The sequence below is a fragment of the Prinia subflava genome, chromosome 2 (assembly GCF_021018805.1).
Source record: "Prinia subflava isolate CZ2003 ecotype Zambia chromosome 2, Cam_Psub_1.2, whole genome shotgun sequence".
In the NCBI taxonomy this organism is placed as follows: domain Eukaryota; kingdom Metazoa; phylum Chordata; class Aves; order Passeriformes; family Cisticolidae; genus Prinia; species Prinia subflava.
In genome coordinates this window covers 58,036,417-58,058,296 of record NC_086248.1, presented here as the reverse complement: position 1 = coordinate 58,058,296, position 21,880 = coordinate 58,036,417, and the positions used below count along the sequence as shown (strand labels likewise).

Here is a 21,880-nt window from a genome sequence, read left to right as displayed (position 1 = left end):
GGTGTGGATTACTGCTGAATCTGCCCCAGAGCACAGCATGCATCCTGGCTTTGGGGCCATATGCCAGCTTTCTCTTAGCTGCAGAACAGCTGCCAACCTCACAGGCATGAACTTTGCTGATACAAAGTTTGACAAACGAAGTTTTGTGAGAACTCTGAAATGAGCATCTTAAATGAAGACTTGTGTTACACAGGTAGTGTATTTTTTATGCGTCTGACAGAAGGAGTTGGAAGGTCAGCTTTAATGGCACTTCAGGGCTGACATTACAATCCTGCTTGGACGAGCTGTGCACTGTCAAGGTGGTTCCTCACCAGCTCTGGCCACAGAGAGGTTTGGCTGAGCTCTAAATTAAGACTCTCTTGGTGTGAAACTGCCACACATTTCCAAACAAGCACTGTGAATATCATAGAATCGTGAAGGTTGGAAAAAACCTCCAAGATCATCAAGTCCAGTCTTCAGGTGAATACCATCGTGCCCATTAAGCCTCATCACAGACTGCAAGTTGAGGCTGTCTCACCTCCTCCATGGGGATCACTTGAGCGTATCCACCTCCAGCTGCTCCACCTGCACAGGGAAGCACACGGTCACATCAGTTTTGGGAAAAACCAACCATCTTTAAACACACAAAGTGAAACATACAGCAATGATGACACATTTCTGGCATTTTGATTCCTATTAGAAGATCAGCGATGCACCCAAATAAACATGATTTCCTTAATCTTGCTGGCTTTTTTTTTCAGCAGGTAGTAAAAAGGGAATTCTTGCTCTGAAATGAAAGCCTACACATGATGGGTGGTGCAGGCTCTGGCTATGTAAGGGCTACCACCCTCTGCTCCTGCCCAGATGTAGGACACAGTCATGCACATGCAGCTGCTGGGTGAAAGGACAAAGCAGTCACAAGCAAGCACTGCTGCTGAATGAAACCCTCACACCCTCGCCTGAGCACTCCTTCTCCTCTACCTCACATGGTACAGGCAAAGAAATTTGCTGTTGCCTATGCACAAGTTGAGTGGAGGGATTAAAGCACTCGCACGCACCAGTCTTGGCTGAGAAGCACCAAGCACCAGGAGCCTTCCAGCTGAAACCAAACTTGTTAACTTAAACTTCAGCAAAGCAAAGCAGAGCAGATGGGGAGTGCTTGCCCAGTTAGGCACCAATTTCAGCTGAGAAATGGCAAAAAAAAAGATTGCATTACTTCCTATCAGCATTAAAAATGGGTTTGACATCTGGCTGGGTCTTACCTGGCCCTCAGGCTCTTACAGGGTTTCTAGGCAAAAAGGCAGCAGCCCACGATTAGAGGGGACAGCTCAGGAGAACAGAGAGAAGAGGTTCAGACCTAGCCAAATGTGTGCTGCTGACACAGCTGAACCACAACTCCTAAACTGCTTGTACTGCTTGGTAATACCCAATGTGGACTCCTTCTCGAGGAATAATTACAGTAATATTTAGAAACATATTTAAAGAGTCTCCAAGTAGAGGGGTGGCTGGAAGGGTGTGTACCCACACGAAATTCCTCATGGCTAATTACAACCCTCTGCCTTTCATTATGTTTAGGCATTTTCAATGTTAATTGCAGGAACATAGGTATGAACCTTTCACAGGAAGTCATGTGCAAGAAACTTTAATCTATTAGTTACATATCTATTAAAAAATCAAATATGCTACTACTGGGACAATCCACTGAGTGAAGGAATAAAGAAACTAAAAAAGAAGAATTAAATTTGAAAAGGGAAAAAAGCAGTATTTCCTTTTAATCTGAAAGAGGTCATAGATTCTGCAAATATTATGTACCTTTCACTCCAAAAGTAGGTCCTTGAGAAGGTTGTCTCAGACAAGCAAAGGAATTAATGTTAAGGTGTGCAGTAAGCGCCTGAACAAGACCAACTGTGACTGTGCTTTTCCCCTCTCCTAGGGGTGTAGGGGTTATTCTAGAAAAACAAGAAAAAAGATTAATCAAATTCTTTGCTGATGTCAGCCTGGCTAAGGATATCAGAACTTAAGAGCTTTTGATTTCAATGAAGAATATTTGTACAGCAAATTTCAATAAGATTACTTTATCTTCACAAAAATTCTGCCACAATGTTAGCCCCCAGCTCAAGCTGGAATGCTAATATACATGTGTCTTCTATTTAAGCAATTTACTATGATAGCAGAAAAAGAGAAGATTATTTTGGCAAAAGTTCTAAAAAGAATATATTGAATTTAGACATTTTTATTACAGCACAAAAGTCTCACCAGTTTCATTAACAAACCATCCATCACGATACTCTAAGCATGTATTAATATTTTTCTGCAGTAATGCATGAGATCTTCTATTCCCACTGCTCAAACTTTGAATGAAATAATAGAATATTTTAAGTTAAATAACCAACACTTTTGTTTGTAGAACTCAACTATGCCTCTCCAGCTTCCATGTCACCATAACCCTCAACAATGACAGATCAACTTCTTTTTAAATGAAACAGGACACAAAATTCACTATATTTAATTGAATGTGATTTATTGTACACTTTTGTTTCAGAGATTTAAGAGAAGGGCATTAGGGGACAATGACAATCACAGTCCATACAAAAGCTCAAAAGCCTCATGCTACAGCTCCCATATTTAGACCATGGCTGAAATAGGACAGAATTTTACAAATACCTCCAAACCCAAAGCAGAGACACTAACCTTCACTCTGTTCTTGTCCCTAGAGGAGACTCTATTCTTGCCTCTTTCATAAAGGGGCAATGACAGCTGATTTTGCAAGTAGAAAACTTCATCAGCCTTCAGCAAATAAGAGACACCTCAGTTTAAAAGATCATCTCCCTACTTTCAACATCAGCACATTTGTTTGTGATCAATGTTAAAAGTGTGTGTGGGGATGCTAGGGTTTTTCTTCTCTTTCTGTTTTTCTTTCTTGTGGTATGAACACATCTCATGGCTCCAAAATGCACTTCAATGATTCTTTTGAGGCACAGCATTTCTTTTCTGATTGGCAAAAGAAGAAAGCCCCAGTCCTTTTTCCACTCACACCACTCACACAAATCTTCCTTTTTGGCAAAGTGTAACCATTCATATCTTTGGTGCCTTTTCTACCTGCAGAGAAGTACTTTAGTGAAGCTGATGTTAAGAACTGATGTTCATTCCCAAGGAAATACAAGCATGTACATGGATCCTAGTCAAGGGGGAATCCTTATCCTGTGACCTCCTCAAAACTTGAGCTGAAACATCTAGCTCCAATTAGAAACACTTCCTTCCCCAACTAGTAATTTTGCCAAGATATTGCTATCCTCAGATCACAATTCAAATGGCACAAAAACATTAATGCAATTGTAAGAATCAGCTTTGTTCAGTCAGTTCACAGATTGGCAAAAGCACTTCTTCATCCCACAAAAGAAACTAGATGAAAAATGTTATCTTTTCACAAATCTATCTTTTACAGTATCATCAGATCCTTGACTTTTACTTTAAAAAAGATGCCTTGGCTAGCTAAGTCTGGAAAAATTTGGGCAGTCTGGAAGCAAGTAAAATTAACACCTTTATATTGTTCCAGGAAAAAAGTAGTCTTTTAACTGAAGTTTCAGTGAAATCAATAGGGTTAAGTACACCTTTAAGAGATTCCTTGAATTCTTTGTTTTGATCTACTCTTATGTGACCATGAGCCACTTACTTCAGGCATTTGGTTGCAGCAACTTTCTTCCACATTTTATAATATTGTGTTCATCAACTATCAGATTCTAAAACATCATCAATAACTTACTATTCAGACTATTATCCTAGAATGGCACTGCTTTGATTTAAAAAGGAATTCATGGAATTCCAGCAAAGTATCTATGTAGAGTGAAAAAAAAGGTGGGAGATTTAGAGCACATCCTTTATCCACTCTCAAAAGCAGCTTTGGTCCCTGCAGTTTTTTTATCCATACTAGGCTGTCTTATTTTCTTCTGATCTACTGCAAGAGCACAGAATGCTACTTCATTTCTTCTACTTTCAAGTTTGCAGTTGCTAGAAGAAAGGATACTTTTAATCTCAACATTGTCAGGACAGGGAGCCCTCAGGGTTTTTCTGTTGCCACAAGGATAGTTTCTTTTTTTCCCACCACTCTTTTTCTCACCTTCTTTTTGTCCCAGGATCCTTACTTTTGTACAAATGTGTTTCTTTCAGAGCACCACAGCCAGGTTAACTCACTTTTACTACCAGTTCCACCTTCTGACTATTGTTCTAACACTGGTTACCCCAAACCCATTCAAATAATTCTTAGCATGGTTTCTCCTTACCCCTTGTTCTTCTACTATCTCATTCACTTTTGTCTGTTGTCCTAATCTCATTTACTTGATCCTCTTATTCCTGTGCATTAAAACCAGATTTGAGGAATATATGAGTAATCCTGAGGCTTTACTGTGTTCAAAGACTTAACAAGGTAACAGCTCTTGAAGCTATCAATTATTTAAAAATAATAACAAGAAACAAAAAGAAAAAACAATAACAAAACACCCAAAAGGAAAGTATTCCACTATGAAAGAGACACCTATAATTGTTTACTGGAAGTTACCAGTAAAGAACTTTCCACAGACCCAAAAAACTCAGTGCATACAATGGCTGTACTACTAACAGAAAAAATTGCATTTGCAGGGCATCCTGTTGGTGGCTATCTCCATTCCTGCTCATCAGACATATGAAGTTCACAGTCAAGAGAATTCAGAGAGACACCATCCCTAGTTATTTACTTGGTTGAGCTCAAAACGTGTTCAGCAGGTGGCTGGTCTGGCACACACAGCAACACAGGGACTCTTTTTACATCTCTTATGAAACTAGTAAAACCAAAGATGCAGCCTCCTATCCAGCAAAGGAAAGGAAATTACAATTGACAAATGCATAACCAGAATGCATGCTGGTAGCACAAAGAATAGTATCTACTTGTCACAGAAGAAAACAACACACAATCAAGCGCCACATTTCTAAAATGCTCTGGTAACTCGACTGGCCTATTCTAAAACGACTTTGTAACCTGAACCAAAAAGAACTGGGAGTTTTCTATGAGATAGACCTTCTTCCAGAAAGCAAAAGGAGAAACACACCACTGCTCATTGATTTATCTGGCAGGAAACCTCAAGAGCTAAACAGTTATTTATTAGTTTCAACAGTTACCAAAACCTCAGCTTTAAACTTTAGTTAAAAGCAAAAAAAAAAGCGCCTGAAATTAAAATAAAATTCTATTCCAGTAATTTTTCTTTGAAAGCTTATTTTAAATATCTTCCCTTTTGTACCTGCTCTACTCTGATTGGGTTTTATAAATAAAATAATCCACTTAGGCTGTTTTGTGGATATTGAGCTGTTTTTGCTGGCTACACTACTGAGCCCACACTCTTGCAGCTAAGGTCACTTGCTCAGAGGGGTATAAAATTACAACTGCCAATGGCTAACTTTAGCTCAACTGTGCAATGCTGTGTTCTAACTTTATGCAAAATGAGAAAAGACCTCCTTTAAAATGTAATGAATTTTAATGAACTTTGAGAGACTTTAACAGCCATTTGCATTATTCTTCAAATTTCTTTAGTATGTTTTCAATCAAAACACAGAAATCCCCCAATAATTTTCCGCTTTAAACTTTGCCACCTACCAAGCAGTCATCAGCTCCTTGGCAAAGTTTTCCCTAACATTGGAAAGCCTTCTCTCTTTATGTATATCAAAACAAAGATAAGAATATGCAGACTTTTTGTTTGTTTGTTATACATCACATTAGCTCACAGCAGAGCTGTTTCTGTGGGAAAGCTACATGAGGTCTCCCAAAGAGAAAATAAACAAACAGGGAGACATATACTGCACCAGCTGTAACCTCCTCACAGCTACACCAGCCACTGTGACTCCAGCAAGAACTTTACTGGATATGAGACAACTCTCTTTCCAATTTCCTACGTTCAACTCATACATATCAGCAGATTCAAAGATTTTCATGAGTTCCACATGTGAACCTGCAAAGCCAGGCTAGGGAGGCCATGGGCAACTGAGTTCCCACCCATGTACAAGTCCCATCCTAGGTGACAACAGTCAGAAATGTATTTCTGAGCACAGAAGTGTTGCAACTGCTGTCACTTCATGGAGATGAGGCTATGACAATCTTGCAGTGGCATCCTCAGGTTGGGGCTGGAGCTTTCAAATCCAAAAGCACAGAGATAACTATGAAGCTGAAATGACTAAATAAAGATGGGGACAGACTGAGGAATCCTCCACTACAAACTCTCATAATCAACTACAGACTCTTACATGCCAATCCCAACCAGAAGCTGTGTAATGACGTGACCAATATATGACAACTGTCTCAACTATGACTTTACTTTGGACTGTCAGACAATTCAGGATATCAACACAAGGGTATTTTCCCCTCTTAACCTTCCCTGTATCTTTCCTCTAATTTTTGTTTTTTCTTAGCTTTCACAGCCAAGAGACACAGTAAAAAGAAATACAATCCATTTTTGTTTTCCTCCATTTTTACCTTACTAAAAAGGTAGTTCATCACAGAACAATCTATTAATGTGAGGAGAAGAGTACTGATTTTAAATTGTCAAGCATTCAAAATCTAACACAATTCTTGTTAAAAGCAGCATTGTATTTCATAATTTTCCCACTTTTTATTCTTCCTCATCTTACATTATTTAGCACCCTAAATTCCTGTTTACAGGCAGTTGATGCCCAAGAACCAATTACTCCATGATAACTTGTGGCTCTGCCCCCTCACTGTCTCAACACGAGTCCTATGGCAAGCCAAACACAAAGAATGATAAAAAAAAAAAAGAGAAAACAATGTTTTCTATACAGAAGTAAGTGGAATTTTTGAAGAAATAAAGTCTTCATCCTATTTTGGGTGTCATGATCTGTTAATCAAACTGCAATATTTCAGCATACAAAGTTTATACTGGATGAGACACTTAGCCATATTTGTTTGCATTTACAAAGAACAAAAAAGGCTTTGCAGTTAGCAATTTTTTAAAGAACCACAAATACAACTATCCTCAGAGATAAAAAGATATGCTTCAGTTGCATTTTGCTGTTCAGAACAAGAAGTTTTGTCTATAGCATATCAGAAATAAACTAAACATGCATTTACAGCAAATATTTATAAATTCCTAGATATTGTGAAACATTCAAATCTGACTGTGCAATTAAAGGCACAAATGTTGCTGGCTGTATAATGGATGGAGGTTGGAGGTTTTGCAGTTTCTAGAATACATACACACACACACAAACTGCACTCTTCACGCACAAGAAGCTCCCATCACACATTACAAATATTTCCACCAGAACCATAAGTATAAGCATATATCTTAAATGTTTCCTCTGAAGCACCGGAAACTTATTCTGAAGACCTATACTGCATCATTCTAAAAGAATTTTTAAGTATCTTTGGTATTGTGAACAAACACAATAATCCAGATGGCAGGTTCTGGTTGACCTTGCCTTGGCAAGGGGGAGAATGAAGGCAAATGAGGATACTATTTCACTCTCCAGTTTCCACACTTCCATGATACTTAGTTTTCATTGCATTGAACATTTCCCCATCAGACAGAGTTCACTGCTTTTCTTAAAAGCATTGGCATCTGCTACAGCCATTTCAGCAAAGGAGAGCAGCTGAGAGCATATAAACACACAATATATGTATATTTTATATGTACTATATTTCAAAGTCAAGCTTTGAACTTTCTCAGAAGAGAATGTTCCCACTATTATAGTGACCTTGCCCAGGCACTCCTGCAGCAGATGTGGCTTTAACCACTAACCCCACAAGATGCAATGACTTCAGAGATGTTACAAATATAGCAACACATTGCATCATCAGGTTGGATAGGTACCAATGCCAGCCCTTTGTTTCTGAAACACCATTCTGTATTGCTACATTTTATGTAAATGTAAAAGAGGATACAATTTTCTACTTTTTGCCAGCTTTTCATCTTGCTGCTCAAAACTTCTGCATTTCTTCCACATGTAGATGCACTTCTTTCTGTGACAATTGCTTGAGATACCTTCTTTGAAGGAGAATGGGAGCCAAAGCAGTGTGAAGAAATATAAGCACTGTTGCATGCAATCTGACACAATTAAAATCCACCCCAATGGGGCTTTGCAACCTGCTATCTTTGCACCTCCAGATATCTTCAAACCTCTTCTTCTGTAAGAGGTTTGTTGCTGGGGAGGTCTGGATTGGTCTGCAGCAGGATGACCAACTGATGCTGTTGACATCCTGAGCATGAAAATACATGGCAGCAGCTTTCTTCAAACTCAGTCAAATGCTGAACCTGTTTTTGTTTCTCCAATGCCACAAAAAAAAAAAAAACAAAACAAAACTCTGCCAAAGGAAACCAAGCTCAACCAGCTATTATTTCCTTCTCTTAACTGCTCCAGCATCCTCCAGGAATATCTTTATGCTGGACTTCTATCACACAGCTTTGAGGAAAGCTTCGTATCTTCGTATCTGCCTCACTTCTGTGACATTGAGTCTCTGAGTCTACAACAGTTCCATCCCAGACAGTGCCAGAAATCCAGGCTGTTCCCACAGGAAGGCAGTAAAGCAAACAGTGGAGAAACAATAGCCAAGGTGAGGAATCAGTAGATCGAGGCAGTTACCAGCACCCTTCTCCTTCTGGATCAGCCAAAACCGCATTTTAAACCTGAGTAGTTTTACTTAAAATGAAGCAACCAATAGAGTGACTCAGAATATAAAGAACATACTGCAATTTAAATATTGATGAAAGCCTTCACATGTTTGTTCACAAGTAGAAATTTCCACTTAGTAAACCAGGTGAAAAAATGAAAAGATTGTGTCACTGAATGCAAGAAAAACCTGAAGCTCTTCACAAGAGAGAAGTGCATAATTCCTGCTGAGTATTGCATTTGCTGTAATCGTGGGAAAAGCAAGCAGGATAAGCCTGCCTGGAGACATGTCTACATTTCAGAGAAAAAACATGTCTTTTTAAACTTTGTAATCTGTTCTTCAGTAAAAAAAGTATTTATTGTTAATATCAACAGATTAGCATGTAGCTTCTGTTAATGTTTGTTTATAAACAGCCACAATACAAGCAGCCTTAAATATCCAAGTTAAACATTTAAAATTTTGATAAAACAGTAAGAAAAACTCCACTCACCAACATTCCACAGAACCATAGAACAAATATATAAATTTGTATATATATATACAAATATATATTTGTATATATATATACAAATAACCTTTTATAAAATATACTTTACTTCAGTAATAAGAGTTTGGGAAAACAGCTATGTTGCTTCAAAAAAGTTCAAAACCTGCTCACTTTCATAAGAGAGCAACATACAGATTAAAACATTCAAGATTCTTATTTGTGCAGAGTATAAAAAAGATGTAAGTTGCATGTTTATATTAATAAGAGTGGAAACAGCAGACATTAATGACATTACATAGCATTCTTACCCAGCAACTAGAACATATTTTCCATCTGGTTGATCCTTTAACCTTTCCAGCAGGGACAAACGTACTTTGGCTTTGGTTTGGCCATAGATCTCAATTTCATCTGTAAGCAATCCTATCTCCTTGGCAAGTACATCAACAGCTTTTGGACTCTGTGCTCGGGAAATCTCAATATCACTGGAAAAGAAAACAAATAAGGGCCAGGAGATTTCTCTCAGCTTAGGTGGTCGACGACAGAGCACAAAACAACAGCAAATAATCCAACAATGGAGTTATTGTAATGAGTTTCTCAACTCTCTCTCACATTTTATTAACCAAACCTAAATATTAACTAACACCTAATAATATAACACTGAAAATAATGTACAGTGTTTGTTAATTGTAACGATTTCACAGAGAGCTCTTGTTTAATCAGATTCCAAATATTACGTAATGCTTTCATATCAAGCTAGAAACGTGTCTCCTGGATGTTCAAGCACGTCCCACTGGAATGGATGTTTCTAAGTTTGTTTTTCCCTTTTGTTCTCCTCCCTCACAGCATATTTCAGCACATACAATTTACTGAAAAGTGCACGCATTCCTTGGCCAGCAGTCACACAAACACATCTGCTGAACCCGAAGCTTGTGCATGCAGCGCCTTTCATGCGAGGGCAGCGCCAACATCGCCTCTGCTCCACGAGGGCACCAAAGGAAACCAGGCATTTGAAGACCAACCCATGCACTTCTAAAACACAGCTAAACTCAGAATGGCCACACAGCAGGAGTCTAAAGCACAGGGCTCAGCCAAAACATCCAGTGAGCTTACGAACTACCTCCAGCAAGGGTGAGCAGCAGCTGAGGCAAGCACACATTCCCTGAGGGGATGTGGCTGTAGGGAACACTCTATTGTATCTGCAGTTCCTGACCTGGACAACCTGAGGTCCTTGGATTTAATACTCCATGGATTTTTCATTTGTGTGCTTGACCTAGCTGCACATCATGTCCACACCAGCGTGTAGCAGCTGTAAGCTCCTGAAGCACAGAAGCCCAGGGGTGGTATACAGGATGTGAAGAGTTGTCTCCTTGGGCTTTGAATTGCTCACATTACCACAAAAATAACTTTAAAAATTACTTTCAGCCTAACCAGGCTAAATTTCTTCCAGTAGTTTCAGTTTTTTAAGACAGAATCTGGAAATGGCATGAAAGCTCATGCCCTGAACTTTCAAACATCCTGCAAGACCTTAAATATCCACCAGTACAGAATATAAGACTACTCCCAAATCTCCACTCTGTGTGCAGACTTTGGCCATTCTGTATCCACCAGCAAACGATCAGTCTGTGCCAGCTTAACTGCTTGCAATTCTTTGAGAAAATCCTAGGCTGGCTCCATTATTCATTTATAGTTATTAAGTATCCCCCTTCTGCACCCTGCAGCAGCTAAGTGAAATCCAGAAACACTCACTTAAATAATGACATAATCCAGTACTACATGACAAGGAGTTACTCAATCACAGCACTAACCTGGAACCTGCTTTCTTTCAAAGACATACTAAGTGCATCTTCTTTCATAGAAGGATATACCTTTGGCTTCTTAGGTGTGACTTCAAACACAACTAGCCATAAAAATTTAACAAGAACACAAGATGGAGTGGCTTACGAACATCACATGGCAAAGTCATCTGAAGTTTTCACTCAGAACTTACTACATATAAATAACTCAATTCTTGCTAACTTGGTGGTAGTGTGGCCCCTAAAGATCTAAGAAAGGAAAATTTTCAGAGTGACTATTCTCCATTAAAATAATTGATGCATTTAGCAAGAGGAGAAAGACGTAGACTAATATGACAAAGTTAATTTGCATTTTTTTCCTCCTACTAAACATATTTTCTTAAAACACAGGAAATTAAAGTTTTGGTTATACCTGGACTTTAGAAGTCTATATTTGTAGCTGACTCTTTTAGTCTGACAATATATTTTCTGTATTGGAAATATCAGAATTATTCAATATGTTATGTTATTCAGTATTGTTGGAGATGTGCAAAAGTGGGTCTTCTGCATGATTGAAAGCTGTTAAGCATGAAGTCCATCACTGACAATGCTAAGTGATAATTTACAAAATGCAGAAAAATGTAAAAGATGGAGGAAGGGTCTACCTATACTCACCTGACTTTTTTTTTTTACTGCGTACTGTAAGAAAACTTTCCATTCCATTTCCAATATATTTGGAAATACTTCAACCCAGATCTCACAGAAATCAAAAAGCAGATGTTCTTAGTTTTAGTGCTTAAGCAGCTTTGCCTCACTTTCAATGAAAACTCCATCTGTTTCCACACAACATGGTGTATTACTGTAAGCTTACATTTTATTACAGGATACTTTCCATCTAAAATTTCTTTACATTTAAAAGTAAAATGACAAAGCTATAGAGTTAGCAGATACATGCAAGTCCTATTACTAATTACATAATATATATTATACTATATATATTATATTATGGTGTGTATATATATACACACCATTATTTATTAATTATGTAATTACTTATATACTAAACACACAATGTCATGGAGAGGGTTGGGAATGCTTTTTCTGAAAGTTTTTTTTTTACCATCACACTGATGACGTCGCATATTTAACTTTTAATTGTATTATTTATGGATAGTTTTTTTAGGCTTCAATTCTAGAAATGTTACATGCTAGCCCAGAAAAAGCTCAAGCATTTCAGCCCCCTTGTGCCCCTGGTTACAAGAGAAAACTCATCCTTTTGGAATCTCTGTTTTAAATTACATTTTTTGACCATTGCCATTAAGCTGTTGTAAGAGATAGTGAAAAGTAAATCAAAATGCTTTAAAAAGACAACATTTTGTCACAGTTTTCTAGAAAGACACCAGTAGGATTCAGAATTATAGAATCACAGAGTGGCTGAGGTTGGAAGGGACTTCTGGAGGTCATCTGGTCCAATCCCCCCTGCTCATGCAGGGGCATCTAGAGCTAGTTAGTTGCGTTTGTCCAGGTGGCTTCTGAATTATCTCCTACAATGGACACTACAACCACCTTGCACAATCTGTGTCAGCGTTTGGACACCCTCACAGTGAAGGAGTATTTCCTGATATTCAAATGGAGCTTCCTGGTTTCAGCTTGTGATCACTGCCTATGGTTCTACCACTGAGCTCCACTGAAAAGAGACTGCCTTGTATTATTTTACATTTCATTTAGACACTGATAAGTTCCTCCTATCCTCCAGACTATGCAGTTCCAATGCTCTCTGACTTTCTTCTGGTTTCTTTCAGAGGTTCCTTCAACATCTGCAGAAGTAGGCGTATCAATAAGCACAAAAAAATGTTGACAGTTTCCTCACTTTCAAGCCATTTGTTCCTCTCTCTGTCACCCAATACAACCAACACATAGCAAAGCACTTTAGCACAGTAAAGAGCTCAGGCTGCTTTCAATGTCAGAGATGTCAGCAATTGTGCCAAGGCAGACCTGAAATCCCTGAGGCCCAGACAGGGGCCTTGGGAAGTGAATGACAGGAACTGATTGAAAAGATTCTGGCTATGAGAATAAATATGCTTCCTGCTTTTCACACCCACACAGGAATTTAAAAGTCTAATGCAGAAGAAAGTACTTCTACTGAGGGAAGAAAATAAACATAAACTCAAATGCCATTGAAATCACTGCACCTTAACTAAACACCTTCCTACATCAGGGTTTAGCCATTAGGAACTTCTTGTCTTTTGTATTTCTGTTGCTGTTGCACAAGGCTTTTCTTCCCTCCCTCAATGAAACCTTCCAGCTTTAGGTCTTCATTAAATAAAGCCTGGCTCTAATGCTTATCATCAAAATAAAAATCGATGGCAAACAGAAGCACACGGTCATGGATGAAGCATACAAGAGAATGGCACAACACAGAGTCCACATAAGATTGAAAATTAATTAGGCACAGAACATTTTTAGGTTGCTACACCTGCTTGCTCTTTTTTAAAGTATTTTTCATTTTGTTTTCATTAAAAGCATTTATTACCTGGGCACTGGGGAGAGGGGCTGCAGTTTCAAGCAGTGGAGGTCCCATTTCCTGTACTGCTGGGACTGGATCCATCGCTCCATGTTTTTCACCATGTTCTGGTTTTAAACAAGAAAACAGCACACAACAGCTGCATCATAAATGCTGAACAATAATTTCAAACAATCCCTAGAGTATGTTGAAATAACTTGCATGGCAAAGGCTAATAAAAAACCTCCAAACTTAAAAATTTTTCCCTTTCATGGTTTTAGGACAAAGTAAGAGCCACTTTTCTATTGTTTGATGACATTTCAAAAAGAAACATTAACATCTAAGTGACAGAGAAGAGTCTCTAATCAGGCAGCTGAACATTTTATTCTGGTAAGATGGAGAATTACTATTCTTCTCTCTCACCTTAAAAATAATGAAGATGACTGACTCATGCTGCTTCCAAAATTAAATAACAAACTTTTGGATTCTTTATCTATCATAATGCAAAAATGCAGACACATACAATTTATCCTCACAGTCTAACCAGTGTGAGTGACATTAGCCTTCTGACACAAGTGCTTCTGCCAAGCTTTACAAGAATTATGAGATGTCTGATTTTTAATTTACCTTTCTCTAATTAAATGTAACAGGTATCACTCTATCTGATTAAGAGTTGCTGTTCAAATGGAAGTCAGGTAAGATGTTCAAAAGAGCAAAACAAAAGTTAAAATAGAAGCTGTAGAACTAATTTCTGCAACTGACAGAAAGAGCAACCGATCTACGACATTGAAAGGTACTAACCTGCATTCTCATTGCTACTGCAAGAGAACCAACAGTCTTTTCAGCAGCAGGGTTGTTCTGCTGATCATAGCTCTGATTCTCTGAAAAATATAAGTAATGCACTAATAAATCACAAATCTTTTGTGAGTGGGAGCATATGTATTTGTACGTCCAAATAAAAAATTTCTGAATGTTGACTTGAAATTTACCAGTATTACTGACAAATTATAGGTGGCTTCTTTAATACTTCAAATGAAATCACCCAGAAGGATGAATATACTATGAAAATCAGAGAGTAACTGTATGCTTTGAAACATATTATACAAAGCCACATAAAAAAAATTCACACAGCTCTTTTTTAAAAGCTACATACATTCTTAAACAGAACACCTAAATCAGCATGGTAAAGATTGTCTTTTCTTCAACACACACATTACAGTGAGCGAGAACATGAAATGATCACAAATACCATACAAGATTACTATAATTTGGAAACAGTACATGCAAATTTTTTTGAGTAGCAAAAAATTAGTTATCTTCATCAGTGTGATATTGAAAGTAGGTATTCTGAAGAGTCTACACAATTCCGAGTGACCTCAACTTCAGAGACAGTTTTAATTGTTTCTATTGGCAATATATCAAATGATAATCACACATTAGCTACCCCAACTAAACATATTTTGTCATTTTGCTGTAATCCTTCTGGCTTGTTCTTTTGTTGCTGCTCATTGACTTTTATCTAGACACAATTTCTCCAAAATTCACATCCTAGTCTCTGTGGGCATATCAAGGCCGTAGCTACATTCTGAAGGGCGTGGACATAATTGTAATAAAAAATAACAACTGTTCACTGACAGCTTTAACCTTTCTGCCACGGGAGAACTGAAGTGCAAACCCTGACCTGGTCAAGCTCTTGCTCTGTTCACCCCTTCTCTACTGTCATAAAAGGCTCACGTCTCCTTGCATGGTCACCCCTCCCAGCAAGGGTCCCAGAGCAGCAGGGCACAGAACACTCAGACTGGAGACAGGGTGGCAGATACAGCCCACTCTCCCACACCCACTGCTGAGAGAGCAAGACACCCTCTCTGCAGACACCCTCAGCCTCATCCCATGTCTTTCCTGACCCTTCCTCAAACTTCCCTGCCAGCAGGCATCTACACATCAGTGACAAAGCTAACCAAGCTGAAGACAACAGTCCTCATATTAAAATCTAATTAAGAAAGTGTCTGAAAAGTCCTTCTACTTGCATTAACACTTGCAGTTAAAACAAACAAACAAACACCCAGCAATTTCTTCTGGAGATGCTCAGCTTTAGATTTAGACAGAGGAGTTTTACTGGAATAGTCTATTACAGTCATAAGCTGACTCTTGTTGCTTTGAGACCAGGCTGGGAGAGCTGCCAAACAGACAAATGAAGTAGGAAGAACGAAGTTTAAAATCCCCTTTCAGACAGCTGTGCTTTACAGAAACATTTTGACTTTTTATGTTATTTGGCTTAATATGACTACTTTTATCAGGGCAGAGCTAGCATGCATGTAAATACATATTAGAATTAGACAATTCCCTTCAATAAACTATTTCTCTCAGACTGCCTGTGCTGCACAGTCACCCCACAAATGACTAACCAGGATTTTACAGGGGTGAAGGTGAAACTAGAGGTGAAAGTCATGCACACATGGAGTTAGCAAGACAACCACAGGATTGCAACAGCTCTCTCAGGATAAATTTTCCAGATGGAAGATGGAACAGCACTCTCTGCTTCGGACTATGGTCAGATCAAATGAACTTCAGACATTGTGCTCCCTCCTCTGACCCAAACTGTGCAGATGAGTGAGAGCTGCTGTCAGGTGTTACCTCTCTGCTCAGGCAGGTTAGAATAGAGAAGAGGTTGGGAAATGGTTCAATTTCCCACTAACATACTTGAATCATGTGGTCTTTAGCTTTCAAGTGACTCCAAAGGAGTTGGACATCAAATCCCAAATAATTCTGGCATCCTTAAGTTTTGTTCAGAAAGTTATTTTCATTTCCATACATTTACATATAAAGTATATTCCTGCAAGACACTACCAGCACTCACCTGATTCAAAGATTGTCAGTGCAACAGAAGCAGATGTTGCACTGTTAGAAAATGGAAGAATGTTTTAAAATTGTGCTAATTTAAAAATCTTTGATCAAAAAAAAAAAAGCTTGTAAAAGAATTGTCACTTTGGAGTGAGCACTTTTATCTCTACTCTCCTGATTTACATCATTACATTTCCCCAATTCAGCTACATCCTTGCAAATTCTGAGTGCGTTTAAAACATGTGAGTGTGTTAGATGACATGTACACCCACGCAAGTTGGAAAAGTAGCCATCATCTAGCAAGAACAAAAGTTATTTCATGACCATTATTCCTCTTAGGTTTCATTTAGCTCCTGTGACCCCACAGATGTTAAGCTGGACATTTCCAAAGCAAGAAAAAAATCCAGAACAATTTCCAAACACCTCAGCCAGATTCCATGGAAGTCAAGAGTCAGTTATAAGATTCAGTTGTTTCTCCAAGGTCACAACTACTCCATAATGGGCTTTCTACAAACATCTTGCAACTAAACTAAGAGCATTCTTGCTGTCAGACACCTGTATTTCATGTACCTCTCTAGTAAGCCTTGAGACCAACAGATGGTAAAATGCATTTCTCCTGTAATTTTGAAGTGTCTCCAAGGTTTGGACAGCCTCAAAAGCATAACCCTAAAGACAGATAGACATGTGGTAGATAAGTTCTATTTAAATTATCTTGATAAAAATCTCATTCTGCCTTTCCAAAAAATTGCAGTACTTAACAGAGCACATTGTTACAACTTGAAAAATGCAAAGAAATGTATATGCTTATGCCAAATCTTAAATTTCCTGCATTAGGAATAAATGTTACTGTGGTATGTAATGCAGCTTTCCTAACAACACTCTTTCAGAGAAAGGAAACACTAGTATTATCTACTAAGCAACTAAGGCATGAAGATATTTAAGACATAGCATGCAGTTACACTCCGTAACTTTTAGGTCTGTGAAGGCTCAGACTCACTTCCCAATGGAGAGGATTAGGTGTCTGAAAGTGGGACTTGCACCAGGCAGCACACAGTGCTGGGAGAGCCCAGTCACTCCTGGTGCCCACTCAAGCTGCAAGGACTGGCTTATCCCATCCTGTCAGAACCAGCCCAAGTCTGTCACATAAGAGGTTTCTACTAGCAAGATTAAAATGAGGAGGAGAGTTTCCTTTTAATAAATTAATTTATAGGTATGACTGCTGTACCACCACTACCTCTCCTTTATTCCTTTCCCTTTCTCCCCCATTCCTCCTCCATGTAAGTCTGTGCCATACTGGTAGGCTGGGTACCTGCTGAGGAGACCTGTGTGCCAAGCCCTGCCTTACAGATACTTAACAATTACATCCAAAAATCCCCTAGGAGAAATAAATGGGTATTAAGAGGTGCAAGGAGTCCTAGTCACTAGCCCAGGAAAAAGAAAACATGTATTATTTTTGGATAACTTGTGCAGCACCAGGAAGGGATAAGCCTTGGTACCCACCCCTGAGATCCTCAGTAGGATCAGAGATCTGCTTTGGGAGGTAGACAATGAATGTCCAAATGCCTTCAGACAATCAAGTGAATAATAACCCAGATCTCAACACCTGCAATGTCTGTTCAAGTCAAGAGGATATAATGAAAGACAAGGAAAGAAATCTACTGCTAAGGCCATGCTTTGCATGGGAACAGCAGCTGCTTTATTATGAGTCTGATCTTGCATTAGCTCTGCATGGAGTGTCTGCGTAATTTGCCCTTAGGGAATATCCCTAGTTTAAAACCTATGCAATTAGGTTTTCTCAGCTTTATGCCAATTTCCACCGTTTTGTATCAACAGATGTCAATCTAATACACTTGTGATAAGATTTTAAAAAACCCCAGATAAACCAGTCATGTTATCCATGTATTTCCTCATTTTTCTATTCATTTGCAGCATAATCTCATTGGGATGCTGAGCAGTCAAATTCAGATAGATACCTAAAATCTAGAAAATATCTAGAGATCTTCACAGAATTTTAAGAAATTTTACAGGAGATGTAAAATTACATGTTATTATTATTACTACACGTTATTTTATCAGCAGAGTAATTTCTGGGAAGATTTCTTAATTTTATTCCCAAGAAAATTCAGTGACATTTTTTCAACTGAGAAATTATTGAACATACACACCCTCCACAACAAGTTAAGGGAGATGGAAGGAGGTGAATCCAAACCCTTTTGTGTAGGAATAATTACTGCAGGAGACATTCTGCCTCTTCCTAACTATTTCTGTACTCCCTCCTGCACCATTTTCTGCAGACAGTTTCACAGCACTTTGCAGTTGATATTTCTTCTCTTCTTCTCCTTTTCCCATATTCCAGATGAGTCCAGAGAAGTCACAGGATAAGGCACTGTACAAAACAGCACTATGCAATAGCTCATCTGAAGACCCAAAAATTTTCCCTCTGAACTCTCTGAATCCATTGGGTCATTGCTTATCTAATCATCCTGGTGTGAAGAATCTGTTCCAACCTTTCTTCTCTCATCTCTTCCCTATTTGTACATCAGAGGAAGGTGTACACACGCCCTGTATACACACAGGTCCTCCCACAGGGATGCAGCTTTTCACCACACTGTGTTGTCACCACGATGCCACACACATCTCAGAGGCTCACTGCACATCACTTGCAAGAGCTGTTACCTTTTACCACCTCTTACCTGACAGAAGAGCATGAGCACAATTGATAATGGTGGCCCCAGGCTTTACCCAGCTCACAGGAACATCATCGGGTTTCGCGCTGCCGAACACCACCGCGTCTGCGTGACGGAGCTAGGGAAAGCCCAGAACACCCCCAGGAACAAAACAGGCATTTAATCTTAGAAACACATACTTGGATACTCATCTCAAAAATATTCACACTTATACAGCCTTTTGAGCAAAGCTTTTACGGATGACAAGAACAAAAAAGGAAGATCCAAACTGAGAGTTTGATTCTTGCCTGCCACGAAACTTAAGAATAGCATTTAGAACTCAGTTAGGTAAACAAATTGTGAGATCAGGCGAGTGAGGTCAAAGTAAGTATCAGTATTTAATGGGGATTATATCCTTCCAAATAAAAAGTTCTACCATTGTCCTAAAGTCCAGAATAAGTTGGAGTAACTTAAGAAGAACAAGGGTTGAAAGACAGTAAATAGGCACTTACAAAGAGTGCAGTCAGATTGTCTGACAGTAGAAAACGAGGCCAGCTGACAGGAATGCAGGATGACCCCTTCTGCAGAGATCAGTGCCTTTGAATACCAGTTAAAGCACTTTTTTCCTTCTCAGATCATGTCTGCTAATCACTGCCCCTGATTCAGCTCAACCTGGCAGATGTTGGAGCAAAAATGGTTCTTACAATCAAAGACATAAATGCTTTTTTCCCCCACTTTCTCTGAAATAGGGTCCTTTACCATTTACTAGAATCACCACGTGATAAAGGACAGCATCAGAGGCAGACATATTAAGACAAACTGAAAAAGCAAAATACAGACACAGCATTGCCTCAAGCCTGACAGCAAAAATTATTTCAGAAACACAGCAGTTTTGGTAATATTTTGGATAAATGCAAATTAATTCCAAGTGTCACAAACTCAGTGAGCCACTCTACGAATTGATTTGTGACTGACAAGCGTTCCAGCTTCTTTTTTGGCCAAAAGTGCTCTGACACAACCCTGCCCAACACTCTTGCCAAGAAAGAACAGCTACAAATCTTGTCAGGATAGCAGGTTTTTGGCACAGCTGAGCATCCAGGAGGGGAGAAGTACATAACTGCTGCGGAAAAGGCAGAAAACTAAAAAAACTCCATCTTCCCCTCAGAGGACACAAGGATGGCCTAACCCTCCTTAGAGATTCCCATGTGGAAACAAAGCCAGAAGTGTGGGAGAAGATTTTCTTGCTTGACAAATGAGTAATGTGATGAGCTGATTTAGGCTTCAGTCACACATCCAGCAACACTCCTGTGATTGTCTGTGCACAGTCATCCAGCCTTATTCAAACTGGTCTCACTCCTGAGTCTGGTGCAAGTATCAGCTTACATGCCACTCCTAGAAGGCCACATAAGTCATAATGCTTGACCAGTGTCAGGTCAAATGATACTGAGAAATCTGCAAGGAAATCCAGATAAAAAGATGCTGTAATGCCTCATGTACCAAGAATACCATGCTCAAGGCACACTTTGCCCTGCAAAGAAGGAAACTTCTGCTGTTACAGTCAACATCAACACAGAGAAAAATAGTGATTTTTCTCAGTTACATGAGCACAGCCTTTTTTTTGCAAGGAAAAAATAATTCATATTCCAGCAGTTATAAATCATTTATTGTAAGTCAAGATGCCTTTCCATGCAAAGCCTCTGGGACAAGGACTAAGAGCTTTGCACACCGCTTAGGATCGGGAATTGATGAACAAGTTGAGAGCTGTATGCAACAAGTAATAATTCTGATGAATGTTCAGCCAACATACTTATGACAGAACTGATTCAATGTAATGGTAATGTCAGAAAACAATTGATGGAACCAAATATTCATCTCTATGACTACCGACCCTAACGTTGAAAAATGTTTTTAACAGCTGAACACAATTATTTTTGTAGCCAACATTAACATTGGTTCAGATAGCTAACATCACACATATCCATAAATTTTAGCAGAAAACTAGCTGGACCTTTCATCTCATTGCCCTGCCCCACCTCCTTCATGAAAAAAGTTGCATCACATGGCAGCAAAAAGTTGTACCACAGGTTAAAGACACAATGATTTCTCAGAGCCTTCCCCAGCGTGATTTCCTTTCCCTTATTTCACAAAGAAAACAGTATTTTATGTGCAAATATTGAAAAAGTTCCTGCAGAGTCAATAAAATAGATATATCATAAACATTTCAGAGAATTTTTTTCCCGTGAGTATTTTTAAAAAGTATATCCAGAAACCGGGAGAGCAAGTCTAGCAAAAGCAAAATACTTGTGTACAGAATTATGGGTATCCTTGGAAGAGATTTATGTGATCTCCATCTGGGAATTTTAGTCTTACGTGCAAGAAGTTGTGTCCATGCCTCCTTTGCTTTTAGATTTTTCTCTCTTGCTGTAATCTACCCTTTAAAATGCCTGTTTAATCACTAAAGCAAGAAGCAAGACTTGGGATGCATGTTCAGGGTCAACTCCTACATCAGAGACCAATCATAGACGTGAGAGATGGAAAAGTCCTATGAAATAATCACATTTAGCCTCCCTCAGCAAATGCACCATGGTCCCTGGGCAGAGGACACAGAGGACACGTCTGACAGGAACCAGATGCTGCAGGCAGCCCTAGCCAGGAGGTCAAGGAGATACCCATGAGGGAGAACATGTGGCTGCCTGCCTCATGCTTCCTGGACAGCAAGGCTCCATTCCATCAGGCTGACCAGAGGAAGGAATTGCAAGCATCAGGCCAAACCCTCCTTAATGTACTAGGCCACAGGCTGGAGATAAAGTAAGCCAACAGTCCAGTAGTATCCTGCCTTCTCACCGGTAAATATTTTTTCAGTTGGGAAGAGCTGTGCCAATAAATAATCTGCAATCTTACCTCATAACAAAATATGATCCCCTCCACCAAGATTTAAGTTGAAGCAGATTAAGAAGCACCACCCATTCCCAAGACAGAACACCA

General features: G+C 39.0%; 1 protein-coding gene across 3 annotated transcripts in view; it reads right to left on the bottom strand.

Annotated features, from left to right (window-relative positions):
• The window catches only part of MTHFD1L (methylenetetrahydrofolate dehydrogenase (NADP+ dependent) 1 like), a 144,647-nt gene that overhangs the window by 108,892 nt on the left and 13,875 nt on the right, over positions 1 to 21,880 (bottom strand). For 2 of the 3 annotated variants that reach the window (XM_063390103.1, XM_063390104.1), the window contains 6 exons: positions 18,923 to 19,034; positions 14,190 to 14,269; positions 13,419 to 13,516; positions 9,422 to 9,595; positions 1,792 to 1,928; positions 518 to 564 (listed from right to left, as the gene is read on the bottom strand). In XM_063390103.1, the coding sequence (XP_063246173.1) occupies positions 518 to 564; positions 1,792 to 1,928; positions 9,422 to 9,595; positions 13,419 to 13,516; positions 14,190 to 14,269; positions 18,923 to 19,034 (648 nt within the window). The remainder of the gene's footprint in view (positions 1 to 517; positions 565 to 1,791; positions 1,929 to 9,421; positions 9,596 to 13,418; positions 13,517 to 14,189; positions 14,270 to 18,922; positions 19,035 to 21,880) is intronic. The other variant, XM_063390105.1, reaches the window with a different exon arrangement.